Genomic DNA, 20,026 nt, shown 5'->3' with positions numbered 1-20,026 from the left:
TACAGGTAATAATTACAAAAAAACGCCAAAAGATGCCAAAAAAACACTAAAGTAAAAACTGCCAAAAAAATGCCAAACTGCCAAACGTAATTTTCTCCTGCCAAACGCTTTCAAAAAACGCCAAATTTGTGGAATTTGGCAGGAAAAACGCCAATATGGCAACCCTGACACCGTTATGGTTAGCGAATCGCAGCTGCTCGCTGTACTAGCGAGTGCTCAGCCTTGTGCTGATAGCCGGGAAGAACGCCCCTCTCTTCACACGTCTTGTATATCCATTATGCAACCATGTGTTTTTATCATTTTGTGTCGCTGTTCAGTCAAGCTTGAAATCATTGTTCAGAAAACTTTTTTTTCTTCTTGTCGTCGTAAGCTAAGGAATAGTTTGTGCGTCTCTTGACGTAATTTCTACTAGTTATCGTAATTTTGCGGGTCAGACCAGTTTACGGGTCAAACTAGTCCATTCTCTGTGTCTCTGTGTGAATCTAAATATGTCCATCAAAACAAAACAGATATTGAGTGGTGGCTACAACGCATTTCACAGTTTACGATAATTAGATTAGTGTATCATAGAGTCAAGACATCTGCTGCTGCATAAGATAGTATCATTTTATGCCAACTATCGAAGTGCAGAAATGAACTCGTGAAGATCTGTATGCTACAACTATTTGGTCCAAAAATACGGCAAGCAGAAACGTCAGTCGACTTCTGCTATTGATGATGGTGATGATAGTATTGATATGGATATGAGGTGCAAAATATCAAGAATCAGTGAAAATCTGCAGGTATTAATTTACTAGTTGATTAGTCTGAAATGTAATAGCCTATATATCGGTTTTATTTGACTTTTCATAGGCATATTGGCCCATTTTAACAAGAAACAGTACAGAAACCGACTACTATACACTTTTCTGACTGCTGGCTCTGATTCAATCTGTCAGGAGCTTGTACTCCACAGTTCACACTGCACATGCTTTGAAGTCGTGGTTGAGAGCTTTACTATCTTCCTGTTAGGCGTAGAAGATCAAGTGTAGAGCAAGTTCAGTCGTATGATCAAGGACTGCCTTTTGGCTAAAAAGAAGGCCGATGCTGTCTTTGTTGATATTGAATGGTTGTGTACGCGCTAATTGTTGTGTTTTACAGTTGGTTGGCGAGGTAGAAGATGCTTTCAGCATTGAGCGTCATTTGAAGCAATTGAAAGGGGAGATGGCGAAGGGGGAAAGCCGTCGCAACAACGGGTCAGTTCGCGACCGAATGTTGCGCACTCGATCCACGCGTTTGCACGATGTGAACGAAATGTCGGTTGCGGATCTGCAAGCGAAATATCCGCCGTTAGGAACCGCTATTTGGGTATGTTGAACATTACGTTCATTTTTATATACATATGGCACTGTTTCAAGACTAAAGCCAGTATGACGTACTGGTTAGTAAGGTGACTAGGATCTAGCTGACATCAGATATATCAGGCGATAACTATCAGGCGATCGCTGCTGGAACTTGCTAGCTTAGTGTAGTAAACTCACAGTATAAACACAGAAGCCTGATTAATTGACAAATAGATTTCGCTTTTAAGGATTATTATCCGACTGACCCTGTGTTTATACTATATGAGTTTTAATATATCCTATATAATGATAGAAATAGTGGATGTATGTGAGGGTTAATTTGAGGTTTTTGTCTGTGCAGATGATCGAAGAAATGAACAGCCTGGTGCAAAAAGATTGTGTTGAACTGCTCTCAGAAACTAGCTACCACCGTTTTTATCAGAACGTTAAAAAGCAGAAATTGCCGGCGGACATTCTGAACTTAACAGGTAACATGACTAAACGTGCATTTTCATTATATCAAGTTAAGTTTAAACTATTTTTTCTTGCTTGAAGAGAAGGGTTCACAATTGACGTCACCCAGTTTTTTACCCCCTCCTCCAATATCAACTTTTAGGTACCCTCTCCAGTTACCGGTTGACGTTGAACGCCCCCTTATTTGTAGTTCGTACAGTATGCATAGTAACTATTAATTAATAGATAATAGTTCATTTTTTAGACAAGGACGAGTTTACTCCAAGCTGGCTACTCACGGTACCGTCACTCTTTCATGATAGTTATCATGGCTACATCACAACCAATGCAGTAAGCATCAATTTTCAATGCATGCTTTGTTACAGCAATTGGTGATTATAATTAAGCTAATTAAGAATGTAAAAGTTGATTAAGAACATTACTGATGTCCTGCATAGCGAGCCATCGCACTTGATTGATAATCGCTAAATGTGATACCAAGAAAAAGGCCCTTGATGGTTGTGTGTCTCCCTCCCATTATATTGTTTAGTGAAGCGAATGTTGCTCAATGCCCGCACTTGTGCTGGCCATCGAGTTGATCTATATGCTTATTGTTTGTTGTAGAATCCAGAATCAACATATCCGGTTGTACGGTTTAAAGAAGAAGATAGCTTCACTGTCATGGTCGACGGGTGTCAAGTAATTGGCATGGATAATTTAGTGGATGCAGTCGCCGTGCTGTTGAGTACTTACTGGGTGTTTAACATCCAGTAGCCTACCCCAAATCCACTAAGCATACCTTGTCTTTTTTGTCTACCCACATTTTACATTTAGATGTGGAGGTAACAAGCAAGGTATTGGGTTTTGTGAATAAATTGTAATGGGCAGTGATTATGCAGGATGCTCGGAAGGTTTTTAGGAGATCAGAAAACGTGCACCGGTATCTCGTTGTTGCAAGCATGTTTTCTTAGCTCTTTAAAAGCTATCCATCATCCTATGTAATTTTTGTAGTTGTTGTGGTCTGTATTTTTTATCGTCCTATATGTAAAGAATGAAGATGCTTCATCGTTTTTCGTTTTCTTTCCACTTGTTCATTTCTACAAAACACGATTTCTTGATAATCTTGATTTGTGAAGGTAAATTTGCTGTGTATACTGTCTTTTTCAATAAAACCTTAAGCAGTTATTGCACTGTAAGTTTATCTAAAAGTTTCTATTGGAACCATAGGAAGGTTAATTGGTACCTCAAAAAGGTACTAAATAAGAAAAAAAAACCTGAAAGGTATTTTATCGAACCTTCAGAAGGTTCATAATAGTACCTCAAAAAATTTCTAAATAAAAAAAAAAACTGAAAAGTATTTTATCGAACCTTCAGAAGGTTCATAATAGTACCTCAAAAAGGTACTAAATAAGAAAACAAACCTGAAAGGTATTTTATCGAACGTTCAGAAGGCTCATAATAGTACCTCAAAAAGGTACTAAATAAGAAAAAAACCCTGAAAGGTATTTTATCAAAGGTTCATAGTAGTACCTCAAAAAGGTACTAAATAAGAAAAAAACCTGAAAGGTATTTTATCGAACGTTCAGAAGGTTCCTTATAGTACCTCAAAAAGGTTCTTTTTAAGAAAAAAACCCTTTGGGGGTTATTGAAAGAACCCTGTAATGGTTCTTTCAAGAACCCCCTAAAGGGTTCTTTTCTTAAAAAGAACCCCATTTGCAGTAGCTCCCTTATAGGTTCTTTCAAGAACCCCCTAAAGGGTTCTTTTCTTAAAAAGAACCCCATTCGCAGTAGCTCCCTTATAGGTTCTTTCAAGAACCTCCTAAAGGGTTCTTTTCTTAAAAAGAACCCCATTCGCAGTAGCTCCCTTATAGGTTCTTTCAAGAACCCCCTAAAGGGTTCTTTTCTTAAAAAGAACCCCATTCGCAGTAGCTCTGCTTTAGAGCTCTGCTTTTAATCCAATCAATAGATGAAAAGCCCAAAATGTCTATTCTAAACTTTAGAATAGACATTTTGGGCTCTTCATCTATTGATTGGATTTTCCAAGCTTTCCAACTACTTTGCTCCCAAGCTAGAGCATACTTAAAAAACATTTGCCTGAGTTTAAAGCAGTTGATTCTCGACAGATCGAGCAGTTGATTCTCGACTATCGCAGTTAGCTCTGGAATGACAGATCGAGAATGAATCTGTCATTTCCAGAGCAGTAGCTCTGGAATGACAGATTCATTCTCGATCTGTCATTCCAGCGAACGGACGTGTTTTTTTTTTTGTGCGCCATCAAGATGCCATCTGGCAAGAAAATTTCAACCAATTTCAGCGAAGAAGACCGACAAGAACTTAAAGAAATAAACAATACAGTAAAAAGTTTAGCTAAAGAAATTAAAATTATAAAAAAGGAACTCAAAGAGAGCAAAAGCCATCTAAAACTACTGAATGAGGAAAATTTGAAACTAAAACAAGCCTTGAACCTAAACATTGCAAAGACTGATGAATTAGAACAATACGGCAGACGTGAAAACTTACGAATCCATGGAGTAACTGAAACCAATTCTAACAGTGACGATGGAGTAGAAACAATATTAAAAATTGCAAAAACACTACACGTTAGTTTGAACGAGAATGAAATTCAGCGAGCGCATCGCCTTGGGAAACAGCGCTCAGGAGGCAAGCCTAGAGCGATCATCGTTCGCTTCTCCAACTGCAAAAAACGGAATGAAATAATTAGAGCGAAGAAAAACCTGAAGGCAAACCACGATTTCAACAATGCCTTTATCACAGAAGACCTAACCACTTTAAAATCCAAACTGCTTTCATTATGTAAAAAATCATTGCGACGGTAAATTTGTTCTAGCGCACACCATCAATGGAAGAATTCGTATGAAAAGATCGGCTAAAAAAGCAGGACCGGTAAAAGATGGAAAAGATGAAGGTAGCCTACTGGACAATGGCTGCATATTAATAGTTATGATGATTTGTTTAAGGTTGGAATTGACATTGACTTTAATAAGCTAAATTATCAACCTTTGCTACTAAACGTAAATACTTCATTGGAAACTGCCTCTGACACCGAAATAGAAAGCGACTAGCCCTGAACTAATGTGTTGTTCTAGGAATGCGTCTGAAATTGCTTGCTCATGTCTAGCTCGATTGATTATAATCCTCTTGAATTTTTGCGTTCAAGTCAACCAGCCACGTTCATTTGCAATCCTAACGACAACTTTGATTTGTGTGAAACTCTAAGTCAAGATGGCACACTTAATCCTGAATGTAGAATCGATTTAAACGCATCGCTTGCTTCCTCTGGCAATACGTCAAACGAATTCGGGCAATTCGATGCTTTTTTCAATGACAGCAAGTACTGGGACACCAACTTATTAAACAATAACCTTGTTCTAAAAAAATTCGATGCTTTATTTTTATTACACATCAATATTAGAAGTCTACAAAAAAATATTGATAAACTGGTTAACTATTTATCTGAATTCAAACAACGACCTGATATCATTGCTATCACCGAAACGAAACTAACTAAAGATCAAATTTGCACCAATATTGGAATCAGCGGTTACGCTTTTATCCACTCTGATAGTTCAACCAAAGCTGGTGGAGTGGGTTTGTACATTAAGGACACTCTTGAATTTTCAATTTGGAAACAATTTGATCCAAACTTACCAAACTCTGAAAGTTTGTGGGTAAACGTAGAAACGGGAAATTACCACGTAACGATTGGTGTAACTTATCGTCACCCTGTGTACACTGTGCAAGATGTAGACAACTTTTGCGAAGCTCTATCAGATATTTTTCAAACTTTAACTTGTAAGAAAAGCCCATTTTATGTATTAGGTGATCTTAATATTGATTTGTGTCAAATATTAACAAACGATTCGTATCGCAGGTATGCAAATATGCTTTTAAGTTTCTCTTGCAAGTGCCTTATTAATCAACCTACTAGATTAACGCCGAACTCTAAAACATTACTTGATCATATTTATACATCGGACATAAACAACCAGATGTTAAGTGGCATCCTTGTGAGTGATCTCTCTGATCATTTTCCTGTATTTACCCTGATACAGACTCCAATAAAAACAATGAATAATGACTATGCATACTATGTTCGTGACATGCATAACTTTAATCTTGAACTTTACATTGACGAATTAGACCGTAAACTCAATTATAATAATAATCTCAACGATCTTTCAGTGCATGAATGCTTTGATAAATTTGAAAGCATTTTCTCTGAAGTAGTAAACAATCATGCCCCTTACAGAAAAGCTACCCGTAAAGAAAAGCGCCTCAAGCTTAAACCGTGGATCAGTCGGGGACTGCTAAAATCAATTAAAACGAAAAATTCCATGTTTAAGCGTCTACATAAAAAATTTGAGCATGCAATGCATGAACGATATAAAACTTACCGTAATCTACTAAACCGTATACTATCGAGGCTGCTAAACGTAAATATTATCACAACACCCTAACAGAAAACAAAAACGATTCCAACAAAATATGGAAAAGTATTTATGAATTATCCAGTATCAAAAAGAAAAAAACAACAATGCCCTCTAAAGTAATTACTACAAATGGCAAACCTCTGACGTCTCCAAAAGACATAGCAGAGGAACTAAACAATTTTTTTGTTAACATTGGGCCAAACATGGCAAAAACAATTAAACAATCAAAAGACCAGCGTAATATAACTTCGTCTCCAGACAGTGTCAAAAACTCTCTTTTTCTTGATCCCGCAAGTCCAGAAGAAATATATAAGTTAATCTCTAATTTGAAAGACAAAAAGTCAACAAGGAAATCTGACTGTGAAACTAAATTTATAAAATATGCCAGCCCTGTGATCTCTTTCTTCCTAAGTAAACTATTTAATTTGTGCGTCACTACTGGAGTGTTCCCTGATGCCTTAAAAATTGCTGAGGTTATTCCGGTTTATAAAAAAGGTGATCCTCATAATTCCACCAACTATCGACCAATATCACTGCTATCTCCATTTAGTAAAATATTTGAAAAACTTCTTCACACTAGAATTTACACATATCTAGAAAAATTCCACCTTTTGAGTGCTCAACAATTTGGATTTCGTCAAAATACATCCACTGCAATGGCAATAAGCACGCTGTATGACGATCTGTTAAACAATGTGAACAAAAATTTCTATACCTGTTGCATATTCCTTGACTTGTCAAAGGCATTTGATACAGTTGACCACAACATACTGACAAATAAACTTCAACATTGCTACGGAATACGTGGCACTGCTCTTGAGCTGATGAAAAGTTATCTTACTAATCGATACCAATATACCAAAGTGTCTAATTCTGCTTCAAGCTTGCAAAAAATCCTTTGTGGAGTCCCTCAGGGTTCAACATTGGGACCCCTTCTCTTCCTAATGTATATTAACGATCTTCCTTTAATGTCTAAATTTTCTACCGTGCTTTTTGCGGATGACACATATCTAGCTTTACGTGGTGAAGACTTGGAATCTTTACAAACAGAAACCAATACTGAACTACAAAAAATTGATGCTTGGCTACGAAGAAACAAACTCTCTTTAAACTACTCTAAAACAAGCTACATTTTAATAAACAAAGTACCTAAGCGTACTGTTGAAACTAATTTCAGGTTGTGTATAAACCAAACAGTGATTGAAAGAATGAAAACAGTTAAGTACCTGGGAATCCATGTCGATGAAAATCTAACCTGGTCCTCACACATTAAACATTTGTCGCTGCAGTTGGCTCGATATTCCGGAATTTTTTATCGCCTTCGTAACTATGTGTTAGAGGAAACATTGCTTATGTTATATTATAGTCTAGTATATAGTCGTGTTCAATACGGTATTACTATATGGGGTACTGCAAGTAAAACACTAATCAAGGAAGTTGACGTAAGACACAATAATATTATTCGCGCAATCACTAGAAGTACAAAATTCAGTCACGTCACTAGCTTATACAAATCTTTGAATATTTTACAACGTGAAGATATTTACAAACTCGAAATTGCAAAATTTATGCATAAAGTTTCCAATAATAATCTACCGCCTGTATTGCAAGATCGTTTTATAAAACTTGATAATATTCACTCGCACAACACTCGACAACTAAATAAAATGAAGTATTTTCTTCCACAAATAAACAAATCCGTGGCACACAATCTTCTGACACATCGGGGTACTAAATTGTGGAGTGAATTGGATGAATGTATTAAAAGCAAACACCTAGCTTTGTTTAAAAAACTTTATAAAATTACCTTGTTAAGTTCTTATTAAATCGTTAAAATCGTTCAGTTAAATTATTTTATCTCATGTAACCTCGTATTTGTGTTCTTAAACGATATGATTCATTATATGCTCATGTTTTCCCAGCTGGTCTTGATTCAATATTCTACAAAACCTTATATATACAATTCGATTTCGAAGCTACTGTTCCATCCATCATTATATTTTATTGATACAGTTATAATGTCTGATGCTGCAATGTAAGATGACTGATGACAGGCAGCACCTTGACTGGTTAACCGCAAGGTTGTTCGGTGCTGCCAGACCTTTCTATTGCCATATTTTGATTTGTATGTAATTGTGTTTCTTTATATCGAGTCGTATTAGAAAGGCAAATAAACAATATCTCTCTCTCTCTCTCTCTCTCCCTTATAGGTTCTTTCAAGAACCCCATAAAGGGTTCTTTTCTTAAAAAGAACTCCATTCGCAGTAGCTCCCTTATAGGTTCTTTTTCGAGCCTTTTTCGTTTACAGTGTGGCGCCACACTCGCATCCCGGTGAGGGAGCCAGGCCCCATCTGCACATGTCTGAACGAAAGCGACCGACGCCGGTTCGTAGGCGGTTAAGCCGGACCCACGCAAGTCTTGCAAAGGACATTCCCGGAGGGTGGGGATCGACGTCGGGTAGGAAATCACGGAGTCGGGAGGTGTTGTTTTGCCACTCCATGTTCCATGTGTAGTTCGTCCAGTGTGCCGCACTTATTCCAAGATCTTCAACGTTGTTCAGAAGCTGTCGTGCGGCGGGCACAAATGGGCGTCTTGATTTCAGTCGCTGCTGTCCTCCAGGTAGGCGCTGGAGTGTACTGTGGAGGAGGTGGCCGGGGTCCAGCGCGCGACGAGCAAGGGAAATCGTGGCTCCTTTACGGCGAAGCTCAGCAGGTTGGATGCCTGCAAGGATGGGAAGGCAGTCCGTTGGAGTGGGACGCAGGCATCCAGTCACAGTGCGTAGTGCGTCATTGATGGCGGTGTCAATGTGGCGGGTGTGAGAGCTGCGGCACCACACTGGTGCGCAGTACTCGGCGGTAGAATGAACGAGGGCCAAGGTAGCTGTGCGAAGGGTTTTCGCATCAGCTCCCCAGCCGGAACCCGCCAGCCGCCTCAAAAGTGCAACGCGCGCAGATAGTCTTTTGCGCAGTGACTCCAGGTGTCGTCGGTACGTGAGTGACCTGTCCAGGGTTCCTCCGAGGTAGGTGGGTTCGGCGCAGTAGGGGAGGTGTTCGTCATCGGAGGAGGATGATGAGGGCTTGATGCTTGGTGGCCAGGTGCTCGATGATGTTGAGCTTGCTGGCCGTGATGCCCTCGGTGTTCAGCTGCAGTACGGTGGGTCGTCGGTACTTTTTGACAGTGCGAGCACTGCCGTGCCCTGAAAAGAGCATTTCCCTACCCACCCTGCGCTGAACAGTCTCATTAGCTCTTGTTTGACAAGCTTCGTTTTGCATACGTATTTTGTATAATTTCGTATGATACTGACGGGGGGGACCACGTGAAGGTGCTTGTCTTCCTCCCCTTGTTGAGTAAGTTGTTGAGTAAGCAATGCGTTTATTTCATAAAATTCACTTAATTATTGAAGGGACACAGATTTTTCTCTCTTGAATCCACTGCTAAAAATATCCTACGCTTGTCCAACGCTGCTGGTTTCGTGAAGAAGATGCATTGGGAGAAAAATATGCAAATACATTGCAAATACAAATGCAAATACATTGCAAATACATTGCAAATACATTGCAAATACATTGCAAATATGGAAAACATTTACTTGCTTATTTCCTCAGTTTTGGGACAACATGTGACCAGATGCCCTCACAGCCGAAAGGGACCAAAATATTTTAGAAGGGTAAAAGGGAAAAAATTCCCAAATTGTTTTTTTGTTTCCACAAGTACTAAAATATTTCGGTCAAACAGATCCAATGCCGCACATGTATTTTTTACTCTGGCTTTCTTCACACAGAATAAATCTTTCGCCTTTTACTAGAGATTTCCGTGGGAAGGAGCACTACAATGAGTCTTATCGATTTTTCGACCTCTGCTACGGCGAGGATATTTAAACATGATTAAAAGCCGTTTTAGTCATCACTGTCACCTCCACTCAGGAGGTAAGACCTTTTTTAGATACAGAAGGTAACGGTAACTGCTAACGGCAATCTCTGGATATTGGCAACACCTACATATGGAACACAAAACGGTCCACCATTCAAGCCCTGTGGGTGATGATGCCAAAAAACAAAAGACATAACAGAAAAGCATAGCATACCTTTGTCATCTGACATTTCCAAACCTTCATCTGACATTTCCATCTGACATTTCCAATGGCACACTATCTTCTAATGTTAACAACATATCTTTGGGTGTCCCACAAGGGTCTATCTTAGGCCCTCTTCTATTCCTGATTTATGTAAATGACTTTCCTAACTGCCTTCAACACGGAACTGCAATTATGTTTGCTGATGACACCACCATTATATATAAAAATAAAACCGTTTCTACTGTATATGATATGGCAAATCAAGAGCTTGTATGCATAGATCAATGGCTATCAACAAATCGATTGTCTCTAAATGTCACCAAAACCAAACATATATTATTTTCAAGTCAAGGAAGCAAGACACTATCATGCAACCCACCCTTAAATATTCGAAAAAACAACGTAGAACAAGTTGCCTCAATAAAGTTTCTGGGAATAATTGTAAACGAGCATTTGTCATGGAAATCTCGTATGGAAATCTTGCTTCAAAAAATAAGATCAACACTCTGCGTGACAAAAAAAATTAAGCCTTTCCTAAACAAACAAGCACTTCTCTCCATTTACCATTCTCTAGTTGAGAGTCAGATATTATATTGTATCTCAACATGGTGTCATGAAAACAAAACTTCATTGCAAAAGCTGCAACGTACATGCAATAACTTTCTTCGTATTGTATTTGACATTGACCGCAGAGAAAGCATAAAAGGTGTAATGGAACTCAATAATTTAAAATCAATTAATCACATGAAAAATACAGAGATTGCAACTTTCATGTTTAAATATTCAAAAAACCTACTTCCCACAACATTTAATGATATAATTATGTGTAAACAATCAAATAGCCTAACAACAAGAAGTAATTCTCCTTATATTCCGATATATTGCAGAATTAACACTTGCAAACAATCAATACGGTACATGGGGCCAACAGTTTGGAACAAGCTTCCCCCTACTATAAGAAATGAATGCAAAACTGTAAAAAGCTTTAAATCAAAAATGAACAAGCTAAATTTTCCTTGAAATAATCCTATCTAAGTATAACATACACCAAACTTACTAATATATATATATTTTTTTTGCCCAGAAATGATAGGCCAATGTGTGTAGATTTATTAGCAAAATAGTAAGGTTGTAAGTACTCCTACTGGCCTTCTGGTTCTTGTGTTTTTTGTCCACAGAAGTTCTACAGAGTCTGCAGAAGTTTTTCCATCCTTTTCGACCAATCACCATCTTTCGATGAAGCGGTGGCCATGTGCTCCAACCAGTTGTTTTATATCAATATCTTGGAGTGGATCGTCATGCTATTGTCTGATTGTTTATCTATTTTTCTAACATGCCGAATTGGATTTTTTTTCACTTTTGTTATGGTTTAACGTGTAAAACATACGGTGGCCTAACCCAAATTTATCACATTACTGTGACATGCCACTACTACATCCCAGCTGGCGATGCCTGTCGTTTTTGCATTAATTCAACGTTTGCTAACGTTGGATCAGTGTGGAGGTGACGAGTTTAGCTGACTGGAGTATAAAATTATCGCTTTATCAACGCAAGTTTTATCAAAGCACGCTTGATATCTTCAAGATATAACTTCCCTGGGTATAATTGAATTTCCGCAAGATGATGATGTTGTTTTTGCTAGTTTGTTTTATTTGTTTTTGTCATTGTTTTCCTGTCGTCAAGTTATAGCCTATCTATTTTGTGAGTCGTGCAAGGCCTATGGTGCGTTGCGCTTGAAATGGCTTTGCCCGTGGTAGGATTTCTTTGTGGGGTTTTCTTTGCCTGCCTTGCTCTTCTTTGCTATGAGCTAAACGCATCAAGACGTGTTCCCCTTACGACCATCAGCACTCTTGATAACGCACCATGGCCGATCTTCATAGCAACTGTCCATACAAATCTTAAATATATCAGCTAAAGCTATGTGGGCTAATAAAGCTATAGCCTAAATATATGTTGTTTAATTGTTTTTTTGTAACATTTTCTTTTTTTATTTTCCCTTTATATCTTAAATTTTTCTGAAGGTGTTGCGACCGTGCCAAATTTCTTTCAAATCAATAACTTACTTCGGTCTCAAGCACGTTTTAACGTTCGCGTTTTGTCGCTTCTACCCTTTTCTCGACCTTTGCTATGTTGACGTGTATTGTTTTGATATGATGGTCAGAAATAAAAACAACTGAACTGAACTGAACTTCTTCTACGATCAGAAGAATCAGTGGAGACTCTCTCTCTTCAACCGCCCCTCTCAGCCGTCCTCGATGGTAGGGACAACTGATTGCAGTGGTGGGTCTCACTAGCTCAGTACGGTTGTATAACATCTTTGAAGAAATTTAAACAGCCAAGGTCGTAACAACCAATCTTTAACCCGTCCCTCTTACTCATCTGAAACGCCCGATGCGGAAGAGTGGTTGCAGCGGGAAATCTTTAACCGTACCTCTCCGTTATTCCACTCGCCCTGGGATGACAGGATTGCAGCGGCCCATCCCAAGAAGGCCGCCCCTCTCTGGCATCTCCGCCAAATGAGATGTCAGACTGCAGTGGCCTGTTTTCCACAAGCAGCTGCTTTTCTTCAAGCGGCAACAAGAAGAAACACACAAAGAAACAAATTCAAATTAAATTAAAATCAGTTTTCTACTAAAACGCGCTAGTTCTCGAGCTTGACCCGCCATCTCCTAGTCTGCTCCAACATCAGCAAGAGGAAAGTCAAGACTGGCAGATCAGCTTGAGGCAGCCAATAACCATCCTTTTTACATCCACAAATTGCCATCTGCCGCGGTGGGTCCCTTCGGTCAGAATAAGTCCCTCGGTAAGTATCTTCCATGTAAGTATGGTGTGCCTGCTGAGTGTTTGAGTGTGTGGACAGCTCCCGGAGCGGACGCACTAATGATGAGACAGCGAACAAATCCATTTCTCTTGCAAGATGTAGTGCTTTTCTTCAAGCGGGCAACAAGAAGAAACACACAAAGAAACAAATTCAAATTAAATTAAAATCAGTTTTCTACTAAAACGCGCTAGTTCTCGAGCTTGACCCGCCATCTCCTAGTCTGCTCCAACATCAGCAAGAGGAAAGTCAAGACTGGCAGATCAGCTTGAGGCAGCCAATAACCATCCTTTTTACATCCACAAATTGCCATCTGCCGCGGTGGGTCCCTTCGGTCAGAATAAGTCCCTCGGTAAGTATCTTCCATGTAAGTATGGTGTGCCTGCTGAGTGTTTGAGTGTGTGGACGGCTCCCGGAGCGGACGCACTAATGATGAGACAGCGAACAAATCCATTTCTCTTGCAAGATGTAGTGATATCCATCTTGAACTCTGAGCATTGCACGAAGAAGAAAAAAAAAATCTTTCGCCTTTTACTAGAAATTTTTGTGGGAAGGAGCACCACAACCACAATGAGTCTTATGGATTTTTTTTATCTCGCTTCGGTGAAGTTCATAACCTTATAGATAGGCTACTATTGTTGTCATTACTAACTTTTGGTTAGGCCTACAATAGTTTTGCAACAACATCACATCACTAGTTGCAACTATCACTATTGTCGTATTCTCACCTACCACTTTTTTACACTAATTCATTGAGCCTTTGCTCCAGATTTTATTTAAATTTTGTCTCCCACAAACACCAAATTTCTTTAAATAGCTCAGCTTCTATTCCTCGTGGGAAACCTCAAGTTTATATTGTCGTCAAAGGGACCTGTGTTAAGGAGTTATAGCAGCCACTCCTACGCGACCTCAAGCTGTAACAATTTGTTTGTTACAGGTTGAACAATGCAAATCGAATACCAACATCGCAACTGCATGTGCAATAAAGCTACATTGCATAACATGGCTTTGTGTATGACATACAAAAATGTAAGTTTGAATATACCTTCAACCTTTCTAAACTAGCACAGCAGAGTGGCGCAGTGGAAGCGTGCTGGGCCCATAACCCAGAGGTCGATGGATCGAAACCATTCTCTGCTACGTCGCTGTGATCGTATAGTGGTGAGTACTTCACGTTGTGGCCGTGACAACCCAGGTTCGAATCCTGGTCACAGCAAACTTTTTCCCTTTTATTTTTTATTATTTTTCTCTTTTGAAACCTATTGCAGGTTTCTTCAGAAAGCTTTATATTGTATAATTTCACAATTTCTTTGAAATATTTACTGTCTCGTCGATTTTACTCAGCTGCGGTAAAATTACTTTGCCAGCACCGTCCACATCAGAGTCTAACGTTGAGAGGTTGCAAAAACTTTATCCTCTTCAGGTGTCATCTATCAAGTTTATTGGTTCAACCCAGGCTTAATGGACTACAGCAAGAAAATAGAATGCATAATAAATGCCCTAATTTAAAGCTAAAAATAGCTGATGAGGTTGAATTTATTTTGAAAATGTTAGGTAACGCAATGACGTCGTTCAAATAAAAGTTTTATCGAGCAGAAAGATTTCTTTTAGGAGGAGCAAATGTTTATTTATCTTTTTGGTGTCATTAGCCTGTTTTGCAGTTACCGGGAGTTACCACGAGGAGGTTGACAACATTATTCCTGGAATCTGAATAATCCTTTCTCAAACTCAAGAAGAAGATAAACTCTTGGTCATTTTCAATTATTCTTTTAGGACCGATAGTCTATCCTTTCACCACCTTCATGTTCACGATGTTTCCGGACTACACTGGCATGTTTTAAAAAGAACACTTGACTTAGTTAGAGAAAACAACGAAAACCTAGGGTGGCAAAAAGGTTCTCTGCTCCAAAAGTTGTTAAAACGATGACAGCGTAAACATACGCTCAACTGTAATGGAGGATTGGAAATATGAATAAGATAGCAGATAGGAAAGCATGCGCCAGTTTCAAAACGCTTTTCTTTGTAGGATCAAAAACACCGGTCAATTGTAGAGGTTCTCGTTTGTTTATAGGCTCCTAGTAAATTGCCCGTTTTTCCCCAGAAAACTCTTCCAAGGTTTCTCCTATGACTAAATGAACTTATTCCTCTGACTTTCGGCTGATTACATTTTTGTTTTGAAATCATTAGATGATTGTTAATCATTAGTATAGCTTTGGTAGAGAGGTACTTTTTAAAAGTTTTGCAGAAAGTTTTGCCGAAAACGTTTGAAGTTATGTATTTATTTCATTTCTGTAGTAATTTTGAATTATGCAATTCAATGTTATTAAGTTGTTATCGATTGTTTGTCTATGTTAATCATTATGTCTTTATATTCCTCACACAAAGTTACATCAAGGAGCAGTCGTCGAGAATTGTTAAATGGCAAGTAAAATGGAAAGTGGCAAGTCAATGGCAAGTCAAATAGCAGCACACCTCTATGAGCACTGGAAAAGATTAAATTAATTTGCAAACCAGTTGAGTAAGCAATGCATTTATTTCATAAAATTCTCTTAATTATTGAGGGGACACAGATTTTTCTCTCTTGAATCCACTGCTAAAAATATCCTACGCTTGCCCAACGCTGCTGGTTTCGTGAAGAAGATGCATTGGGAGAAAAATTAGCAAGAAAATTTTGCAAATATGGAAAACATTTAGCCTACTTGCTTATTTCCTCAGTTTTGGGACAACATGTGACCAGATGCCCTTACAGCCGAAAGGGACCAAAATATTTTAGAAGGGTAAAAGGGAAAAAATGCCCAAATTGTTTTTTTGTTTCCACAAGTACTAAAATATTTCGGTCAAACAGATCCAATGCCGCACATGTAATTTTTACTCTGGCTTCTTCACACAGAATAAATCTTTCGCCTTTTACTAGAGATTTCCGTGGGAAGGAGCACTACAATGAGTCTTATCGATTTTTCGACCTCTGCTACGGCGAGGATATTTAAACAAATCACACCTTTCCCCACTTCCGCGGGGTGTGGCAGGCCGGTTCTTTAAAGTCTCTGACCTGGCTATGTTTATTGTGTTCTTCTCGCCGTGTCAATTATTTTGTACTCGTGCGTCGTTGACCAAAATAAAACAGTTCATCACCAATGATTAAAAACCGTTTTAGTCATGACTTGATGGAGGTAAGACCTTTTTTAGATACAGAAGGTAACGGCAACTGCTAGACGGTAACTGCTAACGGCAATCTCTGGATATTGGCAACACCTACACATGGAACACAAAACGGTCCACCATTCAAGCCCTGTGGGTGATGATGCCAAAAAACAAAAGACATAACAGAAAAGCATAACATACCTTTGTCATCTGACATTTCCAAACCTTCTTCTACGGTCAGAAGAATCAGTGGAGACTCTCTCTCTTCAACCGCCCCTCTCAGCCGTCCTCGATGGTAGGGACGACTGATTGCAGTGGTGGGTCTCACTAGCTCAGTACGGTCGTATAACATCTTTGAAGAAATTTAGACAGCCAAGGTCGTAACAACCAATCTTTAACCCGTCCCTCTTACTCATCTGAAACGCCCGATGCGGAAGAGTGGTTGCAGCGGGAAATCTTTAACCGTACCTCTCCGTTATTCCACTCGCCCTGGGATGACAGGATTGCAGCGGCCCATCCCAAGAAGGCCGCCCCTCTCTGGCATCTCCGCCAAATGAGATGTCAGACTGCAGTGGCCTGTTTTCCACAAGCAGCTGCTTTTCTTCAAGCGGGCAACAAGAAGAAACACACAAAGAAACAAATTCAAATTTAAATTAAAATCAGTTTTCTACTAAAACGCGCTAGTTCTCGAGCTTGACCCGCCATCTCCTAGTCTGCTCCAACAACAGCAAGAGGAAAGTCGAGACTGGCAGATCAGCTTGAGGCAGCCAATAACCATCCTTTTTACATCCACAAATTGCCATCTGCCGCGGTGGGTCCCTTCGGTCAGAATAAGTCCCTCGGTAAGCAGTGTTGGGCGCGATAACTCATTTTTCAGTTAAGCGATAACGATAATCGATAAACGAAAAATGCCTAAAGCGATAACGATAAACGATAAATCAAAAAAAAGTTAAGCGATAACGATAAACGATAAATTATCGCCGATAATGTCCGATAACGATAATTTTTTTTTCTTGATTAGCGCTGCCCTATCCCATGCAGCACGAACTGTTTTCACCAACATGCCGAAAAATTGAACATAATATACTGTAAAGAGACAAAACTTTTTGTAAGTTATGCATAAATAGAATCGCAATAGCGGCAGTAGGTATCGAATCTTCAACCTCTTGATCCAGAATCAAACCAGCACTGAGGTAACGTGCGTGCTTATAATTATACCTTCAGATACCAGTTGGATGCTTTTATCAATTGAGTTACACTGCCGCTTACGTGCAGTAGGCAAAATAATTAAATCAAATGAAAACACCATAAAAAATTCCAAACTTTGTATTTTGCTTTCTGCTAGGGCTGTTTACAGCAAAGTCAGCAATAATTGAAAAAATTTCCAAAAACGCAAAATGCTTGAAAATTTATCAGTAATCTTAAGCGTTATTGGTAGTAAAAATGTGCATACTGTGAAATCCATCAAGCTTGTCAAATTAGTCGTGTTTATTTAAGAACAATAACATAATTATCGTAATTTACTGATAATTTCAGATAATTTTTTTTTGTTTTCTTTGTGAACACCATCATTAAAGCAATGGCAGAACGCTGAGTTGTTGAGATAAGAATTACAATGTAAGCACTGTATTAGTGGGAATAAAAATATTTGATTGAGATAGGCTATGTCGCATAGGTAGGCTACAGTAAATGAGAAAGGTTGTACTGTATTTAGCATAATTTTACCACGCAACTCGATCCGCCTATTGTCATGCAAAAACTACTACAAGATGCAAAAAATGTGATGTCGGTCTGCATGTTAAATGCTTCAAGCAATATCATATTCCGCAATGACTTGTTTCAGTGATGTTGTGTTACTTTGCTAATTTTCATCTTCATATTTTTTGAACTTTCAATGCAATAAAATGCTCGAATACAATAATGACATGACAAGACATGAACAAGACATTTCCCATTTATCATTTTAAGCGATAAGTAAAATGTAATAACGATTAAGCATTACGCACAAGAAACTTGTGAAATTTGATAACGGATTTGCCTAGCGTCTTATATATAGAACGGCTTTTTTCTCAAAAAGTACAAACACAATTAGGAAAAAAATAATTGTGATATGTTTTGTAGGTCATAATTATGCAATATTTAAATTTTCCGAAATTTTTTTTTAAGTAGGCCTACTTTCACTTTCGGCACAAGTGGGTTAACTTTTTAAGTTAAATGGCACTTATGCATTCGATTATTATTTTTGGATTAAAGTTATATCGCCAAGCTAGAAAAAAAAATCGATCTTACAATCTATATCCGATCTTGTGTTGTTATTGTGTGTGAATTTTGTCTTTTAATCTGAGTTTGTGACGTAACCGCACGTCTCAAGGCAACTTCTTGCAATTTTAGTTAATCTACTCATCTAAAGATTTAATGCGCTTAAAACAGTAAGTTTCATGTTTTGACGAGAGAGATTTTATTTTTTTACGACAATTACTAAAAACTAACACTTCCAACGAAAAAAGAAAACACAAGAAAAAAATAGTTGATCGTGAGGTGGCGCGAAAGACCATGTTTCCGATGTAAAAGCGGCCTCGTATTGCGACACTTTCACAAACCACTTGCCAATTTCTTTCGCTTCGCTTCAAAGGAAGTTTTTCCGCCTGTGCGCTTACATTTTAATTGTAAAATTCACTCGCGATTGCCCATTGCAGCAAAACAACAAGAGACTTGTTGCATGCATTTCATTGCATTGCAATTTGCAACTCTAAAAATTATTGTGTTGTCAGGGCCGTCGCTGCAGGGGGGCGTGCCCCCTCCCCTGATAACTACCTGTGCACACACACTTCAGGCACTGCAGAAGAACTGGTTTTAATTTTAGTTTCATTAACTAGGTGGCTAGTAAAAATATTACTTTTCATGATCTTTCCACTTGTGTGTTGATCCAAAATAAAATTTATCGGCGATTAATTATAGGCGATAAACAAATATTGCCTTTGGCGATAACGATAAACGATAACTGAAAAAATAATTAAGCGATAACGATAAGCGATAAAAATTTATCGCCGATAATTATCGCCGATGAATTATCGCCGATAATGCCCATCACTGTCGGTAAGTATCTTCCATGTAAGTATGGTGTGCCTGCTGAGTGTTTGAGTGTGTGGACGGCTCCCGGAGCGGACGCACTAATGATGAGACAGGGAAAAAATCCATTTCTCTTGCAAGATGTAGTGATATCCATCTTGAACTCTGAGCATTGCGCGAAGAAGAAGAAAAAAAAAATCTTTCGCCATTTACTAGAGATTTCCTTTTGAAAGAGCACCACAATGAGTCTTATGAATTTTTTTTATCTCGCTTCGGTGAGGTTCATAAGTTTAATGCTATTGTTGTACAGATTTTATTTAAATTTTGTCTGCCACAAGAACCAAATTTCTTTAAACAGCTCAGCTTCTATTTCTCGTGGGAAACCTCAAGTTTATATTATAGTCACAGGGACCTGTGTTACGGTCACGTGGGCGCTGCTCGATTATGCCTACTCACGGCAGCGAATGGAATGGAAGCCACAGTTTGGGAGAGAAAATGTCAAAGATGGAAGATTTGGATGATAGGATGGAAATAAATTGAGTAAAAATTTCCATTTGATTTCGTTTTAAACTGAAATATGTCGATTTTTTTCGTATCGATCGAGCGCGCCTGCTAGCCTACGATAGTTCAAGCAATGGCCGAGTGGTTAGCGCGTTGGGCTCGCAGTCGAGAGCCTGCATGTTCGACTCCAGCCACC

General features: G+C 38.7%; 1 protein-coding gene and 3 non-coding genes across 5 annotated transcripts; all 4 read left to right on the top strand.

The window, feature by feature from the left end:
• Window positions 1–569: 569 nt before the first annotated feature.
• LOC145780127 (uncharacterized) lies at window positions 570–2,925 on the top strand. Of its 2 annotated transcripts, none has more exons than XM_082591836.1 (5): window positions 570–782; window positions 1,141–1,347; window positions 1,684–1,810; window positions 2,041–2,126; window positions 2,400–2,925. In XM_082591836.1, exons 1-5 carry the CDS (start codon window positions 738–740, stop codon window positions 2,547–2,549), a joined length of 615 nt encoding a protein of 204 aa, XP_082447962.1. In that variant the 5' UTR covers window positions 570–737; the 3' UTR covers window positions 2,550–2,925. The 2 variants fall into 2 exon arrangements, with proteins under 2 accessions (XP_082447962.1, XP_082447961.1); XM_082591835.1 differs by having other exon boundaries at window positions 2,029–2,126.
• Window positions 2,926–9,984: 7,059 nt separating this feature from the next.
• Window positions 9,985–10,098, top strand: LOC145780389 (U5 spliceosomal RNA). Its single transcript, XR_014290624.1, has one exon. It is a non-coding gene; the product is annotated as a U5 spliceosomal RNA (small nuclear RNA).
• Window positions 10,099–14,263: 4,165 nt separating this feature from the next.
• Trnah-gug (transfer RNA histidin (anticodon GUG)) lies at window positions 14,264–14,335 on the top strand. The gene has a single exon. It is a non-coding gene; the product is annotated as a tRNA-His (tRNA).
• A 1,652-nt stretch (window positions 14,336–15,987) lies between these two features.
• Window positions 15,988–16,100, top strand: LOC145780386 (U5 spliceosomal RNA). Its single transcript, XR_014290622.1, has one exon. It is a non-coding gene; the product is annotated as a U5 spliceosomal RNA (small nuclear RNA).
• Window positions 16,101–20,026: the final 3,926 nt, after the last annotated feature.

The sequence above is a fragment of the Aplidium turbinatum genome, chromosome 11 (genome assembly GCF_918807975.1).
Source record: "Aplidium turbinatum chromosome 11, kaAplTurb1.1, whole genome shotgun sequence".
Lineage (NCBI taxonomy): Eukaryota > Metazoa > Chordata > Ascidiacea > Aplousobranchia > Polyclinidae > Aplidium > Aplidium turbinatum.
This window is presented reverse-complemented; position numbering and strand designations above follow the sequence as displayed.